This window comes from Ascaphus truei, chromosome 13 (genome assembly GCF_040206685.1).
Source record: "Ascaphus truei isolate aAscTru1 chromosome 13, aAscTru1.hap1, whole genome shotgun sequence".
In the NCBI taxonomy this organism is placed as follows: domain Eukaryota; kingdom Metazoa; phylum Chordata; class Amphibia; order Anura; family Ascaphidae; genus Ascaphus; species Ascaphus truei.
In genome coordinates this window covers 22,883,878-22,911,028 of record NC_134495.1, presented here as the reverse complement: position 1 = coordinate 22,911,028, position 27,151 = coordinate 22,883,878, and the positions used below count along the sequence as shown (strand labels likewise).

The following is a 27,151-nucleotide window of genomic DNA, read 5'->3' as shown; positions in this document are numbered from 1 at the left end:
GAGAGAGAAAAGGAGGTAGATAGTGAGTGAGAAAAGGGGAGAGAAAAGGAGAGAATGTGAAAAGAGGAAAGAGATAGACAGAGAGAGAGCAAATATATATATATATATATATATATATATATATATATATATATATATATATATATATATATATAAGAGAGGGGGAGGCACGGAGAAGAGGGGATAGAGTGAGAAGTGACCCTGCCCCGTTATTCAAGCTTTGGCAATACTGAAATGTTCTTTCGTCATGCCAATAAAGCTGATTTGATTTAATTTGAGAAGGATATATACAGTATAGAGAGAGGCATAGAGCGAAAGAGGAGGATATATACAGTATAGAGAGAGGCATAGAGCGAGAGAGGAGGATATATACAGTATAGAGAGAGGCATAGAGCGACAGAGGAGGATATATAAAGTATAGAGAGAGGAGGAGAGCGAGAGAGGAGAGCGAGAGAGAAAAGGTTATATACAGTAGAGAGAGGAGAGAGAGAGAAGGATATATATAGAGAAGAGGCGATAGAGAGAGGAGAGAAAGGAAATGAGTGAACAAGAAGGGGGGAGGAAACAGGAATGGGAGAGAGGAGAGAACTACAGAGAAAAGATGTGAAAAACAGAGAGACACAAGGAGAGAGGAGAGAGGATCAAGTGAAGCAAACAGGGACAGGGATAAAATAATCAGAGAGCAGGAGAAGCAGGGAGAAGAGAGAGAGGGGGGGGGGAGGTCTGTGCTTTAACAAACCCCCCTAACAGGTCCCCAGTGTGAGGAGAGAGAAAAGCACAGAGAGAGAGAGAAGAGGAGGAGGAGGAGGAGGAGGAGGAGAGATGCTCAGAGCGCTGCCTTCCACATTCTGAGACATGCAGACATCAGGCAGGCAGAGCATCTGAGTGACTGTAACCGAGAGCGCTGCAGGATACCCAGAGAGACTGCCGCAGATGAAACCCCACTTAGAAATGTGACTGCACATCCGCAGCGAGACATGGTGAGGGTTTCACTCCTCCATCTGTGACTGTCTCACTCCCTCCATCCAAATTGTCTGACTGCCATGAACCTACTGTCCTTCCCATCCATGTCTCTCTCTGTCTGTGTCTGTCTCTCTCCTCTCTCTCTGTCTAACTGTCTATCTCTCTCTCTGTCTGTCTCTATCCTCTCTGTCTATGTGTCTGTCTCTGTCTGTCTGTCTGTCTGTCTCTCTCTGTCTGTATCTCTCTGTCTCTATCTCTGTGTGTGTGTGTGTGTGTGTGTGTCTCTCTGTCTGTCTCTCTCTGTCTGTCTCTCTCTCTCTGTCTCTATCTCTCTCTGTGTGTGTCTCTCTGCGTCTCTCTCTCTGTCTCTATCTCTCTCTGTCTCTATCTCTTTCTGTGTGTGTGTCTCTGTCTGTCTCTCTCTCTCTGTCTGTCTCTCTCTCTCTCTCTCTCTCTGTCTCTATCTCTCTCTCTCTCTGTGTCTGTGTGTGTGTGTCTCTGTCTGTCTGTCTGTCTGTCTCTCTCTATCTCTCTCTGTCTCTGTGTGTGTGTGTCTCTCTGTCTGTCTCTCTCTGTCTGTCTGTCTCTCTCTCTGTCTCTCTGTCTCTCTCTCTCTGTCTGTCTCTCTCTCTGTCTGTCTCTCTCTCTCTCTGTCTCTCTCTCTCTGTCTCTCTCTCTCTGTCTGTCTCTCTCTCTGTGTCTGTCTCTCTTTCCTTTGTCCCACTCTTCCTCTCCGTTTCTCTCTCAATCTGTTTCTAATTACACAGAAATCTGGTGTTCCACTAAAAATAAATCCCCGGAAACTTTGTGCGCCTGTGCGGCCGTCTCGGGGTTCAGCGCGGAGCTGAGGTTTGGGGGCACACACAGAGGGGGTTGAGGTTTTGCCGTGGTGGGTGAATAAGAGGGGGTATTTAAAAAATGGCTGCGCAGTCGCAAAATAAACACGCTCCTGGCTGCAAAATGGGTCCAAAAGCAGCGCTGCTGTCAGGTGGGGGTCGTACCCATTGGTTTGTGCTGTGCAACGCGTTGCTGGCCTCTCTGGCAGCGCATGGGTTAATCTGACTTTTTTCTGAGTGTCAGCTTGTCTCTTTCTCTGTGTCTCTCTCTCTCTTACTTTCTGTACCGTGCTGTCTCATTCTGTCCATCTATATCTCTCCCTCTCGCTCATCCTCCTCCCTCCTCTGTCTTCCTCTCTTTTTTCTCTTTCCTTTCTTCCCTGTGTGTCTCTCCCTCAACCCCTCTCTTGAGCCCTCTCCTGCTGTGTCTCGCCCCCTCTCTCTCTCCCCCCTATCTGCCTTTCCCTCTTCCTCTATCTCCTTTCTCTCTCCCCTTGTCACCATCTCTCTCTTCCACTCTCCCTCTCTGTCTCCCTCCCACTAGCACTCTTTCTGTCTCTCTGTTTCTCTCTGTCTCTCTCTCTCTCCATTCACCTCTCTTTCTGTCTCTATTTTCTGTCTCTCTCACTCTCTCTGTCTACCTCCCTCTACCTCACTCTGTCTCTCTCTCACACATCTCTGTCTCTCTCTCCCTCCCTTTGTCTCTCTCTCTCACACCTCTGTCTCTCTTTCTGTCTCTCTCTCCCTCTCTCTGCATCCCTTTCTGTCCCTCTCTATTTGCTGTCTCTCTATTTGGCTCTCCCTCCCTCTCTCTGTCTCTCTCTCTCACACACATCTCTGTCTCTCCCTCTCTCTGTCTCTCCCTCCCTCTGCCTATCCCTCCTTCTCCCTCTCTCTCCCTCCCTCCCTCTGTCTCTCTCTCTCTCCCTCCTTATCCCTCTCTCTCTCTCCCTCTGTCTCTCTATTTGTCTCTCCCTCTTTCTCTCACTCTCTCTCTCACACATCTCTGTCGCTCTCTCAACCCCCTCTCTCTGTTTCTCTCTCTCTCCCTCTCTCTCTGTCTCTCTCCCTCTCTCTGTCTCCCTCCGTCCCTCTCCCTCTCTCTGTCTCCCTCCCTCTCCCTCTCTCTGTCTCTCTCACACTCTCTCTCTGTTTCTCTCTCCCTCTCTCTCTGTCTCCCTCCCTCTCTCTCGGTCTCTCTATCACACTCTCTCTGTCGCTCTCTCTCTCTCTCTCACCCTCCCTCTCTGTGTCTCTCTCCAGGAAGAGATGATCTCACACACTTAATGACTTGCAGCTGGTGTTATGGCTGAGACAGGACACACACAGACACATACAGTACAGTATATATATATATTTCTGTATATATAATGAGACACACATGTGTATGTGTGTGCGTGTACGTACACTCTCACACAAACATTTATAAACACACACACATACATGTACAAATGACATACATACTGTATACATACACACGCAGAAAACTTGTATATACACATTACACACCAATATATATAAACACACGTACATGTTACACACACATATATATAGAAACACTCTCACGCACGTACAAACATATACATATATGTACACATTACATGTAACACACATGTATACATTACACACACATCTATCTATCTATGTCTGTCTGTCTGTCTGTATAGCTATCTATCTGTCTGTCTGTCTGTTTGTCTGTATAGCTGTCTGTCTGTCTGTCTGTCTGTCTGTATGTCTGTATAGCTATCTATCTGTCTGTCTGTCTATCCCTGAGAGGGACAGTTTGTAGCCCCACGCGCTCTGGGATGAGGGATCCCTTCTGGGCCCAAACGTTTTTCCGACGTTTGCTTCAGTTCCGTTCAGTAGTTTGTGAAACTTGGCCAGATGTTTTCTTGGCACAGAGATTTCAGGGAAACAGCTGGAGTCTGAACTGTGATACGGGGCCATTCTTCTCCAGATACTAACACAGTCACACACAGCCCCTTCTCTCTCTCTCTCGCTATATCAGGGGTGGCCAACTCCAGTCCTCAAGACCCCCCAACAGGCCAGGTTTTAAGGATATCCCTGCTTCAGCACAGGTGGCTCAGTCATAATGACTGAGCCACTGATTGAGCCACCTGTGCTGAAGCAGGGGGTATCCCTAATATTGTTGGTGGCCCCTCCTGCAGTCTATATTAAACCCTGATGAAGGTTCTATAGCGGACTGAAACTTTGGTGTCACGTTTGGACCACAATATAACTCTTTGTGCACCACAGGTATATCCAGTTTGCTGTCTCCTATCCAGAACTCCTGGTGTGGTGATGTATATTTATTATACCGTATACCAGGGGGGCGCAAACTTTTTTCCCTATGCCCCCCTGCCGGCGGTCCCCTCACCTCCGCTCCCCCCTTCACCCCCCGCTCCGGCGTCGGCTCTGGCGTCGTGACGTCACGTTGCCATAGCAACGTGACGTCACATGACCTCGCTGCGCCGTATGACGCCGCGTTGCCATGGCGACGCGTGTGAGAAGCCGCCGGAGCCAAGGTAAATTAATTTAAGTGCCTTCGGGAAGCGTGCAGGGTCTCGGTAAACCCTGCGCCCCCCCCCCCCCCACACTCAGTCTCGCGCCCCCCAGTTTGCGCACCGCTGCCATATACTGTACATTATATGGGAGACACAGAAGTATCTCTTTTATACTATTTATAGCACGTGCACTTGCCAATTGTGAGCTAATTGTTTTATATATGTGGTGTGCTTTATCACCACTTTTTTGTATATATATATATATGTGTGTGTGCAAAGGTTTATCTCGGGAGCAGTAATAGGAGATATTATTTGCAGATTTTGAGGTACAGATTAAAGCTATGTGTAGAGCAGGGGGGCGCAAACTTGTCTGTTTGCGCCCCCCTCCCTGCCCCCCCCCCCTCACCTCCTCTCTGGCATGGACGGTGTCATAGGACGTCACGTGACGTTGGGTTGGCATGGCAACGTGTCCTCCCTCGGCATTTAATTTAAATGTTGTGGGGAAGAGCGCAGGGCCTCTGTAAGCGCCCTCCCCCCAAGGAAAATCTTGCGCCCCCAGTTTGCGCACCCCTGGTGTAGCTTACAAGTATATGTGCTCTGTATATACAGTATGCATACCTATGCAGTGTGCATGAAGATGTAGGGTATAATATGTCATGCATAGTGCAGACACATATGTTGTGCTTAGGCTGTGCATATATATTTATATATGTATATAATGGTAACATACCGGCACCCACGTTAAATAATAAACTTGCCTGCGTGCACGTATAGTTTGTGGCTAAAGAGACTGGTCAGCAGGCTCTCAGAGGACATATATAGGGGAAGGGAGGCATGGCCGCAGTACCAAGCTCCCCCCCCCCCCCTTCTCTTTCTCCCCTTTTGGTGGCCAAAATTCCCCCTGTCTGGTCCTTATCCCTGGTACCTGGGTGTAGTTGGTGCCTCATTCATCTGGCCTTTAGGGACATGTCGTAGGGTTGCCAGGTGCCCAGTATTGAACCGGACTGTCCTGTATTTGGACACTGTCCAGTAAAAACGGTGAGGTAATACTGGACATGTATGTGTCCGGTATTACCTGTTTGGACATAGTGAACTGACCGGCTTGGGGGTGGGGGGTGGGACCACGGGGTTTCCTTGAGCAGGGCTGTTGCTAGGGGGCTGGGTAGCTTCCTCCATCCTGATTGGCTGCATTACCTCAGGAGCCGGGGGGTGGGGTCAAGAAGAGGAGGAAACAGCATGGAGCGGAGAGGGGGGGGGGTGTCTTGATCGTGTCGCACCTTTCACCATTGTGTCCAGTATTTTTGAAGAAGCCGCCTAGCAACCCTAGACATGACTGGGTTAAAATCCTTAAGAAAAGGCAAGGGAGGTGGCTAGTGGTTTGAGGTGTGGGGAAGGGGGGGGGGGAGGAGGGGGCAGGGGCTATAAGAGGAGGAGGAAGTGACCTGGGAACTCAGTCACGGCCTCCCCCGCTGGGTAAACTCTCCGACCCAGAAGTGATTTAGTATCGGTACTAAATAAAAACATTGAAAATAATTGTATAATGTTTGGAAAAGGTTTTATTCTGTATGTGTCACAGCGGAAGCCATGTTGGTACATTGTGTAGGATAAAACCGGGTCACAGTGGGTGACATTACCATATGGGGCCTATGATAGGTCATTGGGCAGAGGGAGCTGCATCCACCGGGCGGTGGGTATGGGGAGCTTGATTGCTTCATTTGGGAGGAGCCGAATGCTGGGCGGTACCTGGCTGGATTGAGGTGACCATGCTGGGCGCCGATGTCCGAGTGACAGGTTGGGTGCGCTGTCAAGTTGGATGGCAACTGTTAATGTAGAATTATGACCCGGTATCATGTGACCTGTTGCATCATGTGGAGACTGATGGGGTTTGGTATGTTGGAGAAGAATATGATGAGTGTGGGGGGGCGGGGGGGTGGAACTCGAAGATTACAAGGTTGTGATGTAACAAAGCAGTATCGGCGTTACCGTCCTCAAGATGCCAACACTAACAGTGCAGACCCAGAATAAATACCCTTATGGGACGCCCCCCAAAAAGGTGCGTGTGCCCAGCTGCCAATCTGGAAGTGGACAAAACAGATAAAAATGTCAAAATTAATATTATTATTTTTTCTAAATACAGTTATGTTTATTATATCGTAAGTATGAAAAGCTGGAAAACTTGGCAGTATAATAACGGCAAATGTTTCAGGATATCTATGTAGGAGATAGATACTGTAACATGCAGGAGGAGTCAGATCCCAATTCTAAATTGCAGGTATGTATTAATATGCAAAGGTCTAAAGGCTGTGCGTGCGATTTATATTGCAAACAAGTAAAGATGGGTAAAGAAAAAAATTATATAAATGCAGCCAAGGAGGAGATATATATATATATATATATATATATATATATATATATATATATATATATATATATATATATATATATATAATAAAAAAAAGCCTATAGGGAACCATGTTAAAAATGGTTATTGAGGCAAAAAGTGACACTGTGTGCTCATTTGCATGTCATTTCCCAGAATCCCTTGCTGCAGTGGAAGTGCTGTGTGCTGGGTGATAATGGGGAAAGGCGGGGTTGCAGACCTGCCTAAGACATGCAGATGAGCATACAGTTATATTTGTATATATATATATATATATATATATATATATATATATATATATATATATATATATATATATATATATCTCCTCCTTGGCTGCATTTATATAATTTTTTTCTTTACCCATCTTTACTTGTTTACAATATAAATACATATATACATACATACATACATACATACACGTGTGTAAGTGCATAACAAAGTACAGTATACACTAATTACCGTCACTGACAAATGTTGAAGAAAATAAAAATGTGTTTATTCAACCCATAAAACACCACGTATACCAACTTTTCGAAGGGACCTTCATACAAAGGGACCTTCTCCAGGGACCCATACGCTGAGGGTAAGACGCTTGTTCACGCTAACGCCTTTCTTCGCATCAGTTGAAACACGGGAGTGTTTTTCTATTCAATGTACAAATTCCGTGGAGTGTGTGTGGAGTATATATGCGACATCATACATACACACGTGTACAGTATATTATTTATAACATGTTTTACCAGGAAATAATACATGCAGAGTCAACTCTCATTTTCAAGTATGTCCTGGTATGTATATTTACAGTGCATGCGTGTGTGCGTATGTTACAGTATACGCACATATACAGTGCATGTGTCTGCAGTGGTTTTGCTGTATATACAGTGTACATGTTGTGGGTTCTCCCCCTCTCTCAGACCCCCCAGTCGGTGGAGGATTGCCTGCAGAGCGCCCTCTCCTCCCTGTATCCTCCCTTCGAGGTAACAGCCCCCACGCTGCTGTGCCAGGTGTTCTCGGTGCTGGAGAGGACATACCGGGAGGACGCTCTGAGATACACCCTCGAGTTTCTCATCCCAGCCAAGCGCATCCTGCAAAGTGTGCAGCACCAGGCCTGCGTGAGTCTCACTGCGAAACCCACTGTCTCATTCTACCACTGGCTGCTATCTCATTGCTTTTATTGGCTGCTTCATTCTGTCACTGGCTGTCTCATTCTATCACTGGCTGTCTTCGGCTATCACAGGGTGTCTCATTTGTTCACTGGCTCTTAGTTTATCATGGGCTGTCTCATTGTGTCATTGGCTGTATCATTCTATCACAGGCTGTCTCATTCTATCTAAGGCTGTCTTCGGCTATCACAGGGTGTCTCTTTCTATCACTGGCTGTCTTAGGTTATCATTGTCTCACGGTCTCATTGTGTCATTGGCTGTCTCATTCTATCACGGGTTCTCTCATTCTATCACAAGGTGTCTCATTCTATCACAGCATGTCTCATTCTACGGAAGACAGTTTTTATCTTTCTCTGTCTCTATTTTTATCTCTTTCGCTTTGTCTCCCTTTTTACCTTCCTTTCATTTTCTTCTTCTTTCCTTTCTCTCTTTCTCTCCTCACACTGACACTCCGCTCTCTCTCTCTGGCAGTCTCAGTACAGCGGGTTCCTGTTTTTTCACGAGGGCTGGCCGCTCTGCCTGGGTGAGAAGATCCTTGTCCAGCTCTCGTCCCTCCCTTGGCACTTCCTGAAGCCCGGGGACTTCTACCTGCAGGTGGTGCCGTATCTGGAGTGCTCCCCCCGCCTGGTGCTGAAGTGCCTCTCCCAGGATGGCAGTGGGGTGCAGGAGATCGTGGTTCCTGAAAGCTCCCACTCTTTCCTCTTCTCTGCCGAATGGCTCAACAGCATCAACAAGGACCGCAGCTCCATACGGCTGGAGAACTGTCTGGCAACAGCAGAGGAGAAAGTACTCCGGCTGCCGTGGTCTGAGGTCATCTACCCACGTTTCATCCACAAGGAAGGCTTCATCGTGGGCAGGAGATGCCCCCCATGCCCTCTTATGCCCCCTCTGGAATGTCGGAGTCCAGGCGATGGAGGCATAACAAGTATGGATATGGTAGATCACAAAGTCAACGCTCAACTCTCGTTGGCCAATGGTCAAGAGGATATAGAGACATGGGGAGGAGGGGCTGTCTCGCCTATGGTTGGCTCTCTCTCTGGGCCTTTCCTGGAGTTTATGGAAGGAGAGTATGTGGAGCTGAGACCACCCAAAAAGGTAGTGGAGGGAGGAATAGAGAGTCACAGAGACACATGGGCGTCTAGAGCAAAGACTGCTCCAAGCAGGAAGGGTAAAAAGAAGGGACACCAGGCCTGGCTACATCCAAGAAGGCCAGGGAAGGTGGGATCTCTCAGCACTTTGAAGGCAGGGTCTCTGGATACCTGGGAGGAAAGATCTTGCACAGGAGGGGCCGGAGACCAGAGTAAGTCCACAGGGGAGGGGCAGAAATATTGGGATATTGATCCAACAGACTGTTCCAAGGAGACAGACTTGCTGGCTGAATGGAGAAAAGGTTTGGATCTTCTTCAGAGAGACAACGAGAGGGAAGTATTTTCTGGGAAGCAGGCGTGGGTCTCCACAGACTGCTCAGGGGAGCAGAAGGAGGAGAGCTGGGAAGCAGAGGGAGCTGTTTCCAGAAGCTGTCTGCAGGAGGATAAAAGCTTATCAAAGAGGCTTGAAGATTGTACCCTGGAAAGGGACATCCCTGGGGGGAAAATGGGGGTGCCCTGCGTCGAAAGCTCAAGAGACATTTCCAGAGACCGCCAAAGACAGGTCTCTGGAGACAACCAGCAACATCCATCCACAGAGGACAAAAGAGACACTTCCACAGCTATTCAGAGAGACCTAGTAAGTGATAGCCAAATAGATTGCCAATTAGACTGCTCCAAGAAGTTCTTCACAGAAGACAGAAAAACAGAGGATACACATGAAGAGATGTGTCATTCTGGAGAGTGGTCACTGACCAGGAAAGACAGACCTGATGGTCAGGAGACCTCAAAGTTACAGGGAGAAGTGAAAGAGGACAACCCGGCAGGCCATAGTCAGACAATGTCGAATGGGAAAAGACTGCACACAGAGAAAGAGAAGCATCCTGTCTGGGGGCAGACTGCCGAGATGCCCCACAAGACAGGGAGAGGGCGAAGGAAAAAAAGGAACAAGAGGGGGAGGGGACCTTCAAGAACAGAGGCGAGGAAAGGAGCACACAAAACGGGACAGCCCAAAACTGATGTCATACGAGAGGGACCCGAGATTGTCAGTGAATCCAAAGAGGATGAAGGAGATAAAGACGACAGCCAGGAGAAGAATGAGCCCACAGAGCTTGGTGAGATATGAAAGGTCTATGTGACTGATCCCCTGATACAGCACCCAGACAATGGGGGATATTCTAGTAGCTGTGAGTTTGTCCTGGTTTGACAAGGTCATAAGTCACAACTAGCCGTTTTCTGTGTTACAAATCGCATTCTTCAAACCACGTCTATAAAAATTGACGAACCGCACAGTTAAATAGCCAATCCTCATGGAGAGAGAGACTGTCAGTCCGACCTATTTTAGTCAAGTCCCAATTGAGATAGATATCTATAGATATACCATACCGATGGTGAGACCGGGAATCAGGAAACAGCACTCAATGTAAGGTATCGGCACACTGCAACCATCGTGATTTCCGGTCTCGCCATCGGTATCGTATACCTATACTATCTATATGTGACATGCACCAGTTCTATTGATTATTTCAATCGGAGTGCCAACTGCCATGCTCATATATATACCCTGAAGCCTCCCTCCAAATAGCATATGGAGAGACACTTGTGCTCACAAAGGAGCACACCTGAGGTACCTGAGAGGTACCCTTTCCGCCTTATATTTTAGGCTCTGGAGGGAGCTCTTTCGGAGTTAACAATTCCAGCCAGTTTCAGCCTTTTTGGTCATTCTGCTTAAATTTGCAGAGCCGAAATGAAACCGCTTTTAAAACGCCTTTTCCGCATGGTTTGAACATGCGATATGGACTGACAGAATAACCCAAACCTGCAAATCCAAACGGAAATGGCTCAGATATGCTCAACATGCAGCTACTACAATATCCTCAATGTATTCCATCCCATTATGACTGCCCCCCTCACGTAACACTGAGATAATGCCCCCATATAACACCTGCCTTGTTTCCCTATGTGACCACAGAAACCCTGCCTCAACCTATCAACCAATCAGAAGAGCCGGCCCCTCTGGGAACTAACCCAGAGCCAGATGAGCCACTCTCCCAGAATCCTTTGCCACAGGGATCACCCTTGGCTGATGTCAAACACCTTCATAGAGACGTTAACTGGGACATACTGGAGTCGGGAGTCTTCTGTCTGACCGGTGAGAAGCCCTCTTAGTTAGGCCCGGTAAGACCTGGTAAGGTTTTGCTCAGTGGGACAGGTTGACCCTTCAGGTACTCTTTATCCTTATATAGTGCAACATCTCTCTTTTTACTTTGCAGGGGGTCAAGACAGAGACAAGAGAGCGCTGGTAATGGTATCTCCAGAGAGAGTGTCAGCATCGCACAGTCGGAGAGACCTCGCTGATGCACTCTTATATTTGCACTCACTTCTCAGGTATAAATAGAGAGGAAGAGAGCGAGAGAGCAAAAGGAAGAGAGAAGGATAGGAAAGGAGAGAGAGAGATGACCAAGCATGTGAGTGGGGAGACAGAGAAAAGGAAGAGAGAGGGAGTACAGAGTTCAAGAAAGAAAAGAGGCAGAGCTGGTATGAGACTGCTGGGTTGTGAAAGATAAAGAGACAGTTTGGGTACTGGTAGAAAGAGAGAAAGGGAGCGAGTGTACTTGGTTATGAAGAGACATATAGGCATAGTTACTACATGGTGGACTGTAGTGAAAACACCATGAGGTTATCCTCCCTCGCTGGAATAACAATATTTCGTAAACATCGGCCATAGTCCTGGGATACACACTACTTAGTAAACATGGGCCAATGTCCTGGGATACACACTACTTAGTAAACATGGGCTATTGTCCTGGGATACACACTACTTAGTAACATGGGCCAATGTCCTGGGATACACACTACTTAGTAAACATGGGCCAATGTCCTGCGATACACACTACTTAGTAACATGGGCCAATGTCCTGGGATACACACTACTTAGTAACATGGGCCAGTGTCCTGGGATACACACTACTTAGTAACATGGGCCAATGTCCTGGGATACGCACTACTTAGTAACATGGGCCATAGTCCTGGGATACACACTACTTAGTAACATGGGCCAATGTCCTGGGATACACAATACTTAGTAACATGGGCCAATGACCTGGGATGCACACTACTTAGTAACATGGGCCATAGTCCTGGGATACGCACTACTTAGTAAACATGGGCCAATGTCCTGGGATACCCACTACTCAGTAACATGGGCCAATGTCCTGGGATACACACTACTTAGTAACATGGGCCAATGTCCTGGGATACACACTACTTAGTAACATGGGCCAATGTCCTGGGATACACACTACTTAGTAACATGGACCATAGTCCTGGGATATGCACTACTTAGTAACATGGGCCAATGTCTTGGGATACACACTACTTAGTAACATGGGCCAATGTCCTGGGATACACACTACTTAGTAACATGGGCCAATGTCCTGGGATACACACTACTTAGTAACATGGGCCATAGTCCTGGGATACGCACTACTTAGTAAACATGGGCCAATGTCTTGCGATACACACTACTTAGTAACATGGGCCAATGACCTGGGATACACACTACTTAGTAAACATGGGCCAATGTCCTGGGATACGCACTACTTAGTAACATGGGCCATAGTCCTGGGATACGCACTACTTAGTAAACATGGGCCAATGTCTTGGGATACGCACTACTTAGTAAACATGGGCCAATGTCCTGGGATACGCACTACTTAGTAACATGGGCCAATGTCCTGGGATACGCACTACTTAGTAACATGGGCCAATGTCCTGGGATACACACTACTTAGTAACATGGACCATAGTCCTGGGATACGCACTACTTAGTAACATGGGCCAATGACCTGGGATACACACTACTTGGTAACATGGGCCAATGTCCTGGGATACGCACTACTTAGTAACATGGGCCAATGTCCTGGGATATGCACTACTTAGTAAACATGGGCCAATGTCCTGGGATACGCACTACTTAGTAACATGGACCGATATCCTGGGATACGCACTACTTAGTAACATGGGCCAATGTCCTGGGATACACAATACTTAGTAACATGGGCCAATGTCTTGGGATACGCACTACTTAGTAACATGGACCGATATCCTGAGATACGCACTACTTAGTAACATGGGCCAATGTCCTGGGATACACACTACTTAGTAACACGGGCCAATGTCCTGGGATACACACTACTTAGTAACATGGACCGATATCCTGGGATACACACTACTTAGTAAACATGGGCCAATGTCTTGGGATACGCACTACTTAGTAAACATGGGCCAATGTCTTGGGATACACACTACTTAGTAACATGGACCGATATCCTGGGATACGCACTACTTAGTAACATGGGCCAATGTCCTGGGATACGCACTACTTAGTAACACGGGCCAATGTCTTGGGATACGCACTACTTAGTAAACATGGGCCAATGTCTTGGGATACACACTACTTAATAAAAACATGGGCCAATGTCTTGGGATACGCACTACTTAGTAACATGGGCCAATGTCCTGGGATACACACTACTTAGTAACATGGACCATAGTCCTGGGATACACACTACTTAGTAACATGGACCATAGTCCTGGGATACGCACTACTTAGTAACATGGGCCAATGTCCTGGGATACACACTACTTAGTAAACATGGGCCAATGTCTTGGGATACGCACTACTTAGTAACATGGGCCATAGTCCTGGGATACACACTACTTAGTAACATGGGCCAATGTCCTGTGATACGCTCTACTTAGTAAACATGGACCAAATTCCTGGGATACACACTACTTAGTAACATGGGCCATAGTCCTGGGATACACACTACTTAGTAACATGGGCCAATGTCCTGGGATACACAATACTTAGTAAAATGGGCCAATGACCTGCGATGCACACTACTTAGTAACATGGGCCATAGTCCTGGGATACGCACTACTTAGTAAACATGGGCCAATGTCCTGGGATACACACTACTCAGTAACATGGGCCAATGTCCTGGGATACACACTACTTAGTAACATGGGCCAATGTCCTGGGATACACACTACTTAGTAACATGGACCATAGTCCTGGGATACGCACTACTTAGTAACATGGGCCAATGTCTTGGGATACACACTACTTAGTAACATGGGCCAATGTCCTGGGATACGCACTACTTAGTAACATGGGCCAATGTCCTGGGATATACACTACTTAGTAACATGGACCATAGTCCTGGGATACGCACTACTTAGTAACATGGGCCAATGTCCTGGGATACGCACTACTTAGTAACATGGGCCATAGTCCTGGGATACGCACTACTTAGTAAACATGGGCCAATGTCTTGGGATACACACTACTTAGTAACATGGGCCAATGACCTGGGATACACACTACTTAGTAAACATGGGCCAATGTCCTGGGATACGCACTACTTAGTAACATGGGCCAATGTCCTGGGATACGCACTACTTAGTAACATGGGCCAATGACCTGGGATACGCACTACTTGGTAACATGGGCCAATGTCCTGGGATACGCACTACTTAGTAACATGGGCCAATGTCCTGGGATACGCACTACTTAGTAAACATGGGCCAATGTCCTGGGATACGCACTACTTAGTAAACATGGGCCAATGTCCTGGGATACGCACTACTTAGTAAACATGGGCCAATGTCCTGGGATACGCACTACTTAGTAACATGGACCGATATCCTGGGATACGCACTACTTAGTAACATGGGCCAATGACCTGGGATACACTACTTGGTAACATGGGCCAATGTCCTGGGATACGCACTACTTAGTAACATGGGCCAATGTCCTGGGATACGCACTACTTAGTAAACATGGGCCAATATCCTGGGATACACAATACTTAGTAACATGGGCCAATGTCTTGGGATACGCACTACTTAGTAACATGAACCGATATCCTGAGATACGCACTACTTAGTAACATGGGCCAATGTCCTGGGATACGCACTACTTAGTAACATGGGCCATAGTCCTGGGATACGCACTACTTAGTAAACATGGGCCAATGTCCTGGGATACACACTACTTAGTAACATGGACCGATATCCTGGGATACGCACTACTTAGTAACATGGGCCATTGTCCTGGGATACACACTACTTAGTAACATGGGCCAATGACCTGGGATACGCACTACTTAGTAACACGGGCCAATGTCCTGGGATATACACTACTTAGTAACACGGGCCAATGTCCTGGGATACACACTACTTAGTAACATGGGCCAATGTCCTGGGTTACACACTACTTAGTAACACGGGCCAATGTCCTGGGATACACAATACTTAGTAACATGGACCGATATCCTGGGATACACACTACTTAGTAACATGGGCCAATGTCCTGGAATACACACTACTTAGTAACACGGGCCAATGTCCTGGGATACACACTACTTAGTAACATGGACCAATGTCCTGGGATACACACTACTTAGTAACACGGGCCAATGTCCTGGGATACACACTACTTAGTAACATGGACCGATATCCTGGGATACACACTACTTAGTAACATGGACCGATATCCTGGGATACGCACTACTTAGTAACATGGGCCAATGTCCTGGGATACACACTACTTAGTAAACATGGGCCAATGTCTTGGGATACGCACTACTTAGTAAACATGGGCCAATGTCTTGGGATACACACTACTTAATAAAAACATGGGCCAATGTCTTGGGATACGCACTACTTAGTAAACATGGGCCAATGTCTTGGGATACGCACTACTTGGTAACATGGGCCAATGTCCTGGGATACACACTACATAGTAACATGGACCATAGTCCTGGGATACACACTACTTAGTAACATGGACCATAGTCCTGGGATACGCACTACTTAGTAACATGGGCCAATGTCCTGGGATACACACTACTTAGTAAACATGGGCCAATGTCTTGGGATACGCACTACTTAGTAACATGGGCCAATGTCCTGGGATACACACTACTTAGTAACATGGACCACAGTCCTGGGATACACACTACTTAGTAACATGGACCATAGTCCTGGGATACGCACTACTTAGTAACATGGACCAGAGTCCCAGGAAGGCACACACACAGAGTGCTTGGTTAGGGGGAGAGACCTAGAAAGCAATAGATTTTAAAAGCGACTAAGAGAGAGGGGGCACAGACTGGGAGACACCCAGAGAAAGAGACACCCTGTGTGAGTGATAGGGGACACAGATGGCAGACAGACATCCAGCAAAGATGCTGGGCTGAGAGACATGCACGGTTGGGAGCCATCCAGAGAGAGACAGTGCTAGTTTGGAGACATCCAGCGAGAGGTTCGTGTTCTAAGACACTCCGGCCCAGATCCGCAATAGAGTGCAAAGCTTCAGCACGACTTTACTCACATTCATATGAGGCTGAGGCGTGCTCAAGCTTAGCAGCGCGTTGTGAGTCTGCGCCCGAGCGAGAGTGCCAGGTCCAAGAGACATGCTCTCTCTCTCTCTCTCTCAGGGCAGAGCTGCGAGATCTGGGTATAACCCTTATCCTGAATCTACGAGACAGCACAAATCTCCCAGAATGTCTCCTGCAGATGCTGCGAGACAGTCAGGTACCTGCGGTGGTGGGAGAGCGTTGACCACTGTGCACCAGCACCCATACGATCTCCTAACCCCTGAAGTGCTGCCTCAGAACAACGCTTTTCGTGCAGCTGTAATATTTACTGTGTATGGGGTTTATCATATAATGGGATATACAGTAGCAGAGATATAATGTAATTGTATAATATAATATAGGATTAATGACATGATCTATTATATAATGTAACATGATATGGTGTCATAGAATATAATGACCTCATGTAGTAATAGGAATATTACACCCCTCCCTGTGTGCCTCCTCCAGGATTCAGTATATAGCTGTATACATCGCACCCTATTCTTGTCTGATACAGATACACCGGCTGCAGGACCATGTGACCTACTCAATGCACAGGTAAGCACAGCATTGTATACACTGTCTGTCATGGAGGCTGTGATGGCAGATACAATAGATATCTTCAAAGGTTGGGCATCTTTATAGAAAGGGAAGGTATACAGGGATATACCAAATAAGTACACATGGAAGATGTTGATCCAGGGAGTAATCTGGTTGACAATTCTTGGGCGTCAGGAAGGAATTTATTTCCCCCCTTATGAGATATCATTGGATGATATGTCACAGGGTTTTTTGTTTGCCTTCCTCTGGATCAATATACTGTAAGTACGGATATAGGATAAAGCATCTGTCATCTACATTTAGCATAGGTTGAACTCGATGGATGTCTTTTTTCAACCTCATCTACTATGTAACTATGTGACTATGTAACTATATATACATACACTGTCTGTATTGTATTGTATGTCTTTATTTATATAGCAGAAGAAACAGAGGGCACAACGGATTTTAGCAAATGATACTCATTTATTGAGCCAACACAACGTTTCGACCGTGAAGGTCTTTATCAAGTGACAATGGCATGGAAAAAAAATGGAAAAAGACCTTCACGGTCGAAACGTTGTGTGTTGGCTCAAATACTGCTGCGGCAGAGTTTATTCGAGCATTTGCCCGTTCTCTGCCGCAGCAGTAGCCTGGCGCGCGCCCGAGAGTGACGGGCGCGCGCCGAAGCAGCGGAAGAGCGCCCTCCGATCGGGGCGCTCTCCCTACCGCTGCCGGGTCCGCCGGGTCCCCCGGAACCCCCTGCCGCTGTCCCGCGATCGCGGGACACCAGAGCTCCCTCGGGGAGCCCCTGGACGCGCGTGCAGGGGGTGCACGCTCCCGATGACGCGTGACCGCGCGTCTATGACGCGCGGCACGCCGAGGGGCGGCCACTAGCAAGCCGGGAGATTTCCCGGCTTGCGGTACCGACCACACTCGGATAAAGTGTGTTGGTACTGTAAATGAGTATCATTTGCTAAAATCCGTTGTGCCCTCTGTTCCTTCTTCCATGTACCCAGGACTGACTGCAGGCTGTCGTTCTAACTTTGGAGCACCGGTAATTGTATCAATTTTTTCTTTGAGGTGTGCAGCACTCCTCTCTATAATCTGGTTTATTTATATAGCGCCATTAATGTACATAGCGCTTCACAGTAGTAATACACGTGGTAATCAAATAAATAACAGATAATATAAATAACAGATCATGGGAATAAGTGCTTTCGACATTAAGGAAGAGGAGTCCCTGCTCCGAGGAGCTTACAATCTAATTGGTAGGTAGGGAGAACGTACAGAGACAGTAGGAGGGAGTTCTGGTAAGTGCGTCTGCAGGGGGCCAAGCTTTATGTATCATGTGTTCAGAATATCCACAGTGCTATTCATATGTTACTTTAAGCAAGTGTGTCTTAAGGTGGATAGAGAGGGTGCTAGTCGGGTACTGAGGGGAAGGGCATTCCAGAGGTGAGGGGCAGTCAGTGAGAGGTTTAAGGCGGGAGAGGGCTTTAGATACAAAGGGGGTAGAAAGAAGACATCCTTGAGAAGAACGCAAGAGTCTGGATGGTGCATAACGAGAAATTAGCGCTGAGATGTAAGGAGGGGCAGAAGAATGTAAAGCTTTAAAAGTGAGGAGAAGAATGGAGTGTGAGATACGGGATTTGATCGGAAGCCAGGAGAGGGATTTCAGGAGGGGAGATGCTGAGACAGATTTAGGAAAGAGTAGAGAGATTCTGGCAGCAGCAGCGTTTAGGATAGATTGTAGGGGAGACAGGTGAGAGGCAGGAAGGCCGGACAGCAGGAGGTTACAGTAATCAAGACGGGAGAGAATGAGGGCCTGAGTCAGAGTTTTAGCAGTCGAGCAACAGAGGAAAGGGCGAATCTTAGTGATATTGCAGAGGAAAAAGCGACAAGTTTTAGAAATGTTTTGAATGTGAGGGGCGAATGTGAGAGAGGAGTCGAGTGTGACCCCCTAGGCAGCGTGCTTGGGCTACTGGGTGGATGATTGTAGTTCCAACAGTAATGTGGAAGGAGGTAGAAGGGCCAGGTTTGGGAGGAAGTATGAGGAGCTCTGTTTTAGCCATGTTAAGTTTAAGGCGGCGGAGGGCCATCCGGGATGATATAGCAGAGAGATATTCAGAAACTTTGGTTTATACATACACTGTGATATACATACACTGTGATATACATACACTGTGATATACATACACTGTCTGTGATATACATACACTGTCTGTGATATACATACACTGTCTGTGATATACATACACTGTCTGTGATATACATACAGTCTGTGATATACATACACTGTCTGTGATATACATACACTGTGATATACATACACTGTCTGTGATTATACATACACTCTCTATGATATACATACAGTCTGTGATATACATACACTGTCTGTGATATACATACACTGTCTGTGATATACATACACTGTCTGTGATATACATACACTGTCTGTGATATACATACACTGTCTGTGATATACATACACTCTCTGTGATATACATACAGTCTGTGGTATACATACACTGTGATATACATACACTGTCTGTGATATACATACACTGTCTGTGATATACATACACTGTCTGTGATATACATACACTGTCTGTGATATATATACACTGTATGTGATATATATACACTGTCTGTGATATATATATACACTGTCTGTGATATACACTGTCTTTGATATACACTGTCTGTGATATACATACACTGTGATATACATACACTGTCTGTGATATACATACACTGTCTGTGATATACATACACTGTCTGTGATATACATACACTGTCTGTGATATACATACACTGTCTGTGATATACATACACTCTCAATGATATACATACAGTCTGTGATATACATACACTGTCTGTGATATTCATACACTGTGATATACATACACTGTCTGTGATATACATACACTGTCTGTGATATACATACACTGTCTGTGATATACATACACTGTCTGTGATATACATACACTGTCTGTGATATACATACACTGTCTGTGATATACATACACTGTCTGTGATATACATACACTATCTGTGATATACATACACTCTCTGTGATATACATACAGTCTGTGATATACATACACTGTGATATACATACACTGTCTGTGATATACATACACTGTCTGTGATATACATACACTGTCTGTGATATACATACACTGTCTGTGATATACATACACTCTCAGTGATATACATACAGTCTGTGATATACATACACTGTCTGTGATATACATACACTGTGAGATACATACACTGTCTGTGATATACATACACTGTCTGTGATATACATACACTGTCTGTGATATACATACACTGTCTGTGATATACATACACTGCCTGTGATATATATACACTTTATGTGATATATATACACTGTCTGTGATATACACTGCCTGTGATATACACTGTCTGTGATATACATACACTGTGATATACATACACTGTGATATACATACACTGTCTGTGATATACATACACTGTATGTGATATACATACACTGTCTGTGATATACATACACTGTCTGTGATATACATACACTGTCTGTGATATACATACACTGTCTGTGATATACATACACTGTCTGTGATATACATACACTGTCTGTGATATACATACACTGTCTGTGATATACATACACTCTCAGTGATATACATACAGTCTGTGATATACATACACTGTCTGTGATATACATACACTTTGATATACATACACTGTCTGTGATATACATACACTGTCTGTGATATACATACACTGTCTGTGATATACATACACTGTCTGTGATATACATACACTGCCTGTGATATATATACACTTTATGTGATATATATACACTGTCTGTGATATATATATATACACTGTCTGTGATATACACTGTCTGTGATATACATACACTGTGATATACATACACTGTGATATACATACACTGTCTGTGATATACATACACTGTATGTGATATACATACACTGTCTGTGATATACATACACTGTCTGTGATATACATACACTGTCTGTGATATACATACACTGTCTGTGATATACATACACTGTCTGTGATATACATACACTGTGATATACATACACTGTCTGTGATACATACACTGTCTGCGATATACATACACTGTCTGCGATATACATACACTGTCTGCGATATACATACACTGTCTGCGATATACATACACTGTCTGCGATATACATACACTGTCTGCGATATACATACACTGTCTGCGATATACATACACTGTATGTGATATATATATACACTGTCTGTGATATACACTGTCTTTGATATACACTGTCTGTGATATACATACACTGTGATATACATACACTGTCTGTGATATACATACACTGTGATATACATACACTGTCTGTGATATACATACACTGTCTGTGATATACATACACTGTCTGTGATATACATACACTGTCTGTGATATATATACACTGTATGTGATATATATACACTGTCTGTGATATATATATACACTGTCTGTGATATACACTGTCTTTGATATACACTGTGATATACATACACTGTGATATACATACACTGTCTGTGATAAACATACACTGTCTGTGATATACATACACTGTCTGTGATATATATACACTTTATGTGATATATATACACTGTCTGTGATATATATATATACACTGTCTGTGATATACACTCTCTATGATATACATACAGTCTGTGATATACATACACTGTGATATACATACACTGTCTGTGATATACATACACTGTCTGTGATATACATACACTGTCTGTGATATACATACACTGTCTGTGATATACATACACTCTCTGTGATATACATACAATCTGTGATATACATACACTGTCTGTGATATACATACACTGTCTGTGATATACATACACTGTCTGTGATATACATACACTGTCTGTGATATATATATACACTGTATGTGATATATATACACTGTCTGTGATATATATATATATACACTGTCTGTGATATACACTGTCTTTGATATACACTGTCTGTGATATACATACACTGTGATATACATACACTGTCTGTGATATACATACACTGTCTGTGATATACATACACTGTCTGTGATATACATACACTGTCTGTGATATACATACACTGTCTGTGATATACATACACTGTCTGTGATATACATACACTCTCAGTGATATACATACAGTCTGTGATATACATACACTGTCTGTGATATACATACACTGTGAGATACATACACTGTCTGTGATATACATACACTGTCTGTGATATACATACACTGTCTGTGATATACATACACTGTCTGTGATATACATACACTGCCTGTGATATATATACACTTTATGTGATATATATACACTGTCTGTGATATACACTGTCTGTGATATACATACACTGTGATATACATACACTGTGATATACATACACTGTCTGTGATATACATACACTGTCTGTGATATACATACACTGTCTGTGATATACATACACTGTCTGTGATATCCATACACTGTCTGTGATATACATACACTGTCTGTGATATACATACAATCTGTGATATACATACACTGTCTGTGATATACATACACTGTCTGTGATATACATACAGTCTGTGATATACATACACTGTCTGTGATATACATACACTGTCTGTGATATACATACACTGTCTGTGATATACATACACTGTCTGTGATATACATACACTGTCTGTGATATACATACACTGTCTGTGATATACATACACTGTCTGTGATTATACATACACTCTCTATGATATACATACAGTCTGTGATATACATACACTGTGATATACATACACTATCTGTGATATACATACACTGTCTGTGATATACATACACTGTCTGTGATATACATACACTGTCTGTGATATACATACACTGTCTGTGATATACATACACTGTCTGTGATATACATACACTGTCTGTGATATACATACACTGTCTGTGATATACATACACTCTCAGTGATATACATACAGTCTGTGATATACATACACTGTCTGTGATATACATACACTGTGATATACATACACTGTCTGTGATATACATACACTGTCTGTGATATACATACACTGTCTGTGATATACATACACTGTCTGTGATATACATACACTGTCTGTGATATACATACACTGTCTGTGATATACATACACTGTCTGTGATATACATACACTCTCTGTGATATACATACACTCTCTGTGATATACATACAGTCTGTGATATACATACACTGTGCTATACATACACTGTCTGTGATATACATACACTGTCTGTGATATACATACACTGTCTGTGATATACATACACTGTCTGTGATATACATACACTCTCAGTGATATACATACAGTCTGTGATATACATACACTGTCTGTGATATACATACACTGTGAGATACATACACTGTCTGTGATATACATACACTGTCTGTGATATACATACACTGTCTGTGATATACATACACTGTCTGTGATATACATACACTGCCTGTGATATATATACACTTTATGTGATATATATACACTGTCTGTGATATATATATATACACTGTCTGTGATATACACTGTCTGTGATATACATACACTGTGATATACATACACTGTGATATACATACACTGTCTGTGATATACATACACTGTATGTGATATACATACACTGTCTGTGATATACATACACTGTCTGTGATATACATACACTGTCTGTGATATACATACACTGTCTGTGATATACATACACTGTCTGTGATATACATACACTGTCTGTGATATACATACACTGTGATATACATACACTGTCTGTGATACATACACTGTCTGCGATATACATACACTGTCTGCGATATACATACACTGTCTGCGATATACATACACTGTCTGCGATATACATACACTGTCTGCGATATACATACACTGTATGTGATATATATATACACTGTCTGTGATATACACTGTCTTTGATATACACTGTCTGTGATATACATACACTGTGATATACATACACTGTCTGTGATATACATACACTGTGATATACATACACTGTCTGTGATATACATACACTGTCTGTGATATACATACACTGTCTGTGATATACATACACTGTCTGTGATATATATACACTGTATGTGATATATATACACTGTCTGTGATATATATATACACTGTCTGTGATATACACTGTCTTTGATATACACTGTGATATACATACACTGTGATATACATACACTGTCTGTGATAAACATACACTGTCTGTGATATACATACACTGTCTGTGATATATATACACTTTATGTGATATATATACACTGTCTGTGATATATATATATACACTGTCTGTGATATACACTCTCTATGATATACATACAGTCTGTGATATACATACACTGTGATATACATACACTGTCTGTGATATACATACACTGTCTGTGATATACATACACTGTCTGTGATATACATACACTGTCTGTGATATACATACACTCTCTGTGATATACATACAATCTGTGATATACATACACTGTCTGTGATATACATACACTGTCTGTGATATACATACACTGTCTGTGATATACATACACTGTCTGTGATATACATACACTGTCTGTGATATACATACACTGTCTGTGATATACATACACTGCCTGTGATATATATACACTTTATGTGATATATATACACTGTCTGTGATATACACTGTCTGTGATATACACTGTCTGTGATATACATACACTGTGATATACATACACTGTGATATACATACACTGTCTGTGATATACATACACTGTATGTGATATACATACACTGTCTGTGATATACATACACTGTGATATACATACACTGTCTGTGATATACATACACTGTCTGTGATATACATACACTGTCTGTGATATACATACACTGTCTGTGATATACATACACTGTCTGTGATATACATACACTGTCTGTGATATACATACACTCTCAGTGATATACATACAGTCTGTGATATACATACACTGTCTGTGATATACATACACTTTGATATACATACACTGTCTGTGATATACATACACTGTCTGTGATATACATACACTGTCTGTGATATACATACACTGTCTGTGATATACATACACTGCCTGTGATATATATACACTTTATGTGATATATATACACTGTCTGTGATATATATATATACACTGTCTGTGATATACACTGTCTGTGATATACATACACTGTGATATACATACACTGTGATATACATACACTGTCTGTGATATACATACACTGTATGTGATATACATACACTGTCTGTGATATACATACACTGTCTGTGATATACATACACTGTCTGTGATATACATACACTGTCTGTGATATACATACACTGTCTGTGATATACATACACTGTGATATACATACACTGTCTGTGATACATACACTGTCTGCGATATACATACACTGTCTGCGATATACATACACTGTCTGCGATATACATACACTGTCTGCGATATACATACACTGTCTGCGATATACATACACTGTCTGCGATATACATACACTGTCTGCGATATACATACACTGTATGTGATATATATATACACTGTCTGTGATATACACTGTCTTTGATATACACTGTCTGTGATATACATACACTGTGATATACATACACTGTCTGTGATATACATACACTGTGATATACATACACTGTCTGTGATATACATACACTGTCTGTGATATACATACACTGTCTGTGATATACATACACTGTCTGTGATATATATACACTGTATGTGATATATATACACTGTCTGTGATATATATATACACTGTCTGTGATATACACTGTCTTTGATATACACTGTGATATACATACACTGTGATATACATACACTGTCTGTGATAAACATACACTGTCTGTGATATACATACACTGTCTGTGATATACATACACTGTCTGTGATATACATACACTGTCTGTGATATACATACACTGTGATATACATACACTGTCTGTGATATACATACACTGTCTGTGATATACATACACTGTCTGTGATATACATACACTGTCTGTGATATACATACACTGCCTGTGATATATATACACTTTATGTGATATATATACACTGTCTGTGATATATATATATACACTGTCTGTGATATACACTGTCTGTGATATATATACACTGTGATATACATACACTGTGAGATACATACACTGTCTGTGATATACATACACTGTATGTGATATACATACACTGTCTGTGATATACATACACTGTCTGTGATATACATACACTGTCTGTGATATACATACAGTCTGTGATATACATACACTGTCTGTGATATACATACACTGTCTGTGATATACATATAGTCTGTGATATACATACACTGTCTGTGATATACATACACTGTCTGTGATATACATACACTGTCTGTGATATACATACACTGTCTGTGATTATACATACACTGTCTGTGATTATACATACACTCTCTATGATATACATACAGTCTGTGATATACATACACTGTCTGTGATATACATACACTGTCTGTGATATACATACACTGTCTGTGATATACATACACTGTCTGTGATATACATACACTGTCTGTGATATACATACACTGTCTGTGATATACATACACTGTCTGTGATATACATACACTGTCTGTGATATACATACACTCTCTGTGATATACATACAATCTGTGATATACATACACTGTCTGTGATATACATACACTGTCTGTGATATACATACACTGTCTGTGATATACATACACTGTCTGTGATATATATATACACTGTATGTGATATATATACACTGTCTGTGATATATATATATACACTGTCTGTGATATACACTGTCTTTGATATACACTGTCTGTGATATACATACACTGTGATATACATACACTGTCTGTGATATACATACACTGTCTGTGATATACATACACTGTCTGTGATATACATACACTGTCTGTGATATACATACACTGTCTGTGATATACATACACTGTCTGTGATATACATACACTCTCAGTGATATACATACAGTCTGTGATATACATACACTGTCTGTGATATACATACACTGTGAGATACATACACTGTCTGTGATATACATACACTGTCTGTGATATACATACACTGTCTGTGATATACATACACTGTCTGTGATATACATACACTGCCTGTGATATATATACACTTTATGTGATATATAT

General features: G+C 43.2%; 1 protein-coding gene across 1 annotated transcript in view; it reads left to right on the top strand.

The window, feature by feature from the left end:
- Positions 1-763: 763 nt before the first annotated feature.
- The window catches only part of ARHGEF40 (Rho guanine nucleotide exchange factor 40), a 56,899-nt gene continuing 30,511 nt past the window's right edge, over positions 764-27,151 (top strand). The window contains exons 1-7 of the mRNA XM_075568923.1: positions 764-980; positions 7,601-7,798; positions 8,321-10,049; positions 10,907-11,086; positions 11,208-11,322; positions 16,443-16,539; positions 16,833-16,922. Of these exons, the coding sequence (XP_075425038.1) occupies positions 978-980; positions 7,601-7,798; positions 8,321-10,049; positions 10,907-11,086; positions 11,208-11,322; positions 16,443-16,539; positions 16,833-16,922 (2,412 nt within the window). The 5' untranslated portion in view covers positions 764-977. The remainder of the gene's footprint in view (positions 981-7,600; positions 7,799-8,320; positions 10,050-10,906; positions 11,087-11,207; positions 11,323-16,442; positions 16,540-16,832; positions 16,923-27,151) is intronic.